The sequence below is a fragment of the Acanthisitta chloris genome, unplaced genomic scaffold, assembly GCF_000695815.1.
Source record: "Acanthisitta chloris isolate BGI_N310 unplaced genomic scaffold, ASM69581v1 scaffold6909, whole genome shotgun sequence".
Taxonomy (NCBI): Eukaryota; Metazoa; Chordata; class Aves; order Passeriformes; family Acanthisittidae; genus Acanthisitta; species Acanthisitta chloris.
In genome coordinates, this window is record NW_008690740.1 from 3,079 (window position 1) to 4,467 (window position 1,389).

Below are 1,389 nucleotides of genomic sequence, written 5' to 3' on the forward strand. Positions count from 1 at the left end.
GAGGAGGGAGTCCTGTCCCTGTCCCCACTAGGAATCCTGACTATTCCACAGACACATGGATGGAGGACGGAGCCCTGTCTGCCACAGCCGGGAATCCCATCTGCTCCACAGCCATGGGATGGAAGAGGGAGCCCTGTCCCTGTCCCTGCTCAGAGATGGCTGAACAAGGGGAAGTTTCTCCATGGGATGAAGAGGATGAGCAGATCTGTGACATTTCCACTGCTTCCATCTTCATCTACAGAGAGGGGAATGGGGGAGACACCCCAAAACAGGCAGTGAGCAAGGATACAGACAGGGATGAGGTGGGAACATGCTGGTGACAGCCACCACGGCGCTTGGAAGGTGCCACTACTCCAGGTGGTCCCATAGGATTGGGATGTTGCTGCTCACCCGGGGCTGGGCTCTGTGGAGAGCAGATCCATGGCTCCTCCCCACGCTCCAGCCGGTGTAGGATGTCGGGTTTGGGGCCTGGATAACCTGGAGGGGGAATAGAGTGTTGTCCCATCCCAAACCACTGAAATACATTCTTAACATTGGAAAGTCAGACACTGAGACATCCTGGCTATGCCTCATGACACATGGAAACACCTCTGGGAGGTGGGAAAAGCAAGGGAGACATTGGAGCTGCTGCTGGAGAGGAACATATTCCTGAGGATGAAGGCAGAGACCTGATGGGAGTGAGGGAACTAGCTCCCAGCTCCGCTGACAGAATTTCCCTAGCATAGAAATGTCTCCTGCTCATCCCAGGAGCAGCTTCCAGGGGTGGGACAACCCTCTGTGCTCCCTAACCTCAGGGAAACATTTCCAGAGGTGTTCAGCACAAACAGACACAAATCCTGCCTTCTCCAGTACAAAATTCCCTGATCAGCCCCTGTTAGAGCAAATTCCTTCTGGAAAGGGCTGTCCAGCCCTGGCACAGGCTGCCCAGGGCAGGGAGGGAGTCACATCCCTGAAGGAATTTAACATCCATGTGGATGTGGCACTTGGGGACATGGTTATTAGTAGCCTTGGCAGTGCTGGGGAATGGTTGGACTTCTGGTTCTCCAAGGGCTCTTCCAACCTCAGTGACTCTGGGATTCTGGGTTTCTGAGCTCTGGAAACTGCTGCGGGATGGAACACAAGGGAAGTTCCTGCCCAAGTGCCCCCGGAGGTTACCCAGGGATGACAAGAGCTCATAGGTGTCCGACACAACATCCTGGTACAGCTCCCGCTGTCCCTCCTGAAGCGCGTCCCACTCCGCACGGCTCAGGTACACGGCCACGTCCTCGAAGGTCACCAGCCCTCAGGGATCACACACTTCCTGCCACAGGAATCACATCCTCCCACAGGGATCACACCTTCCCTCCCATGGGAGAACCCTTCCCAGACTTTTGGTTTTCCATGCACTAT

At 55.4% G+C, this 1,389-nt stretch overlaps 1 protein-coding gene across 1 annotated transcript; it reads right to left on the reverse strand.

Annotated features, from left to right (window-relative positions):
* Positions 1-390: 390 nt before the first annotated feature.
* Positions 391-1,281, reverse strand: LOC103809114 (zinc finger protein 250-like; the record flags this gene model as incomplete). The annotated part of the gene is made up of 2 exons (XM_009081928.1): positions 391-477; positions 1,156-1,281. Coding segments are annotated over 2 exons (213 nt in total), but the record flags the coding sequence as incomplete, so codon positions are not given.
* Between the last annotated feature and the right edge of the window lie 108 nt (positions 1,282-1,389).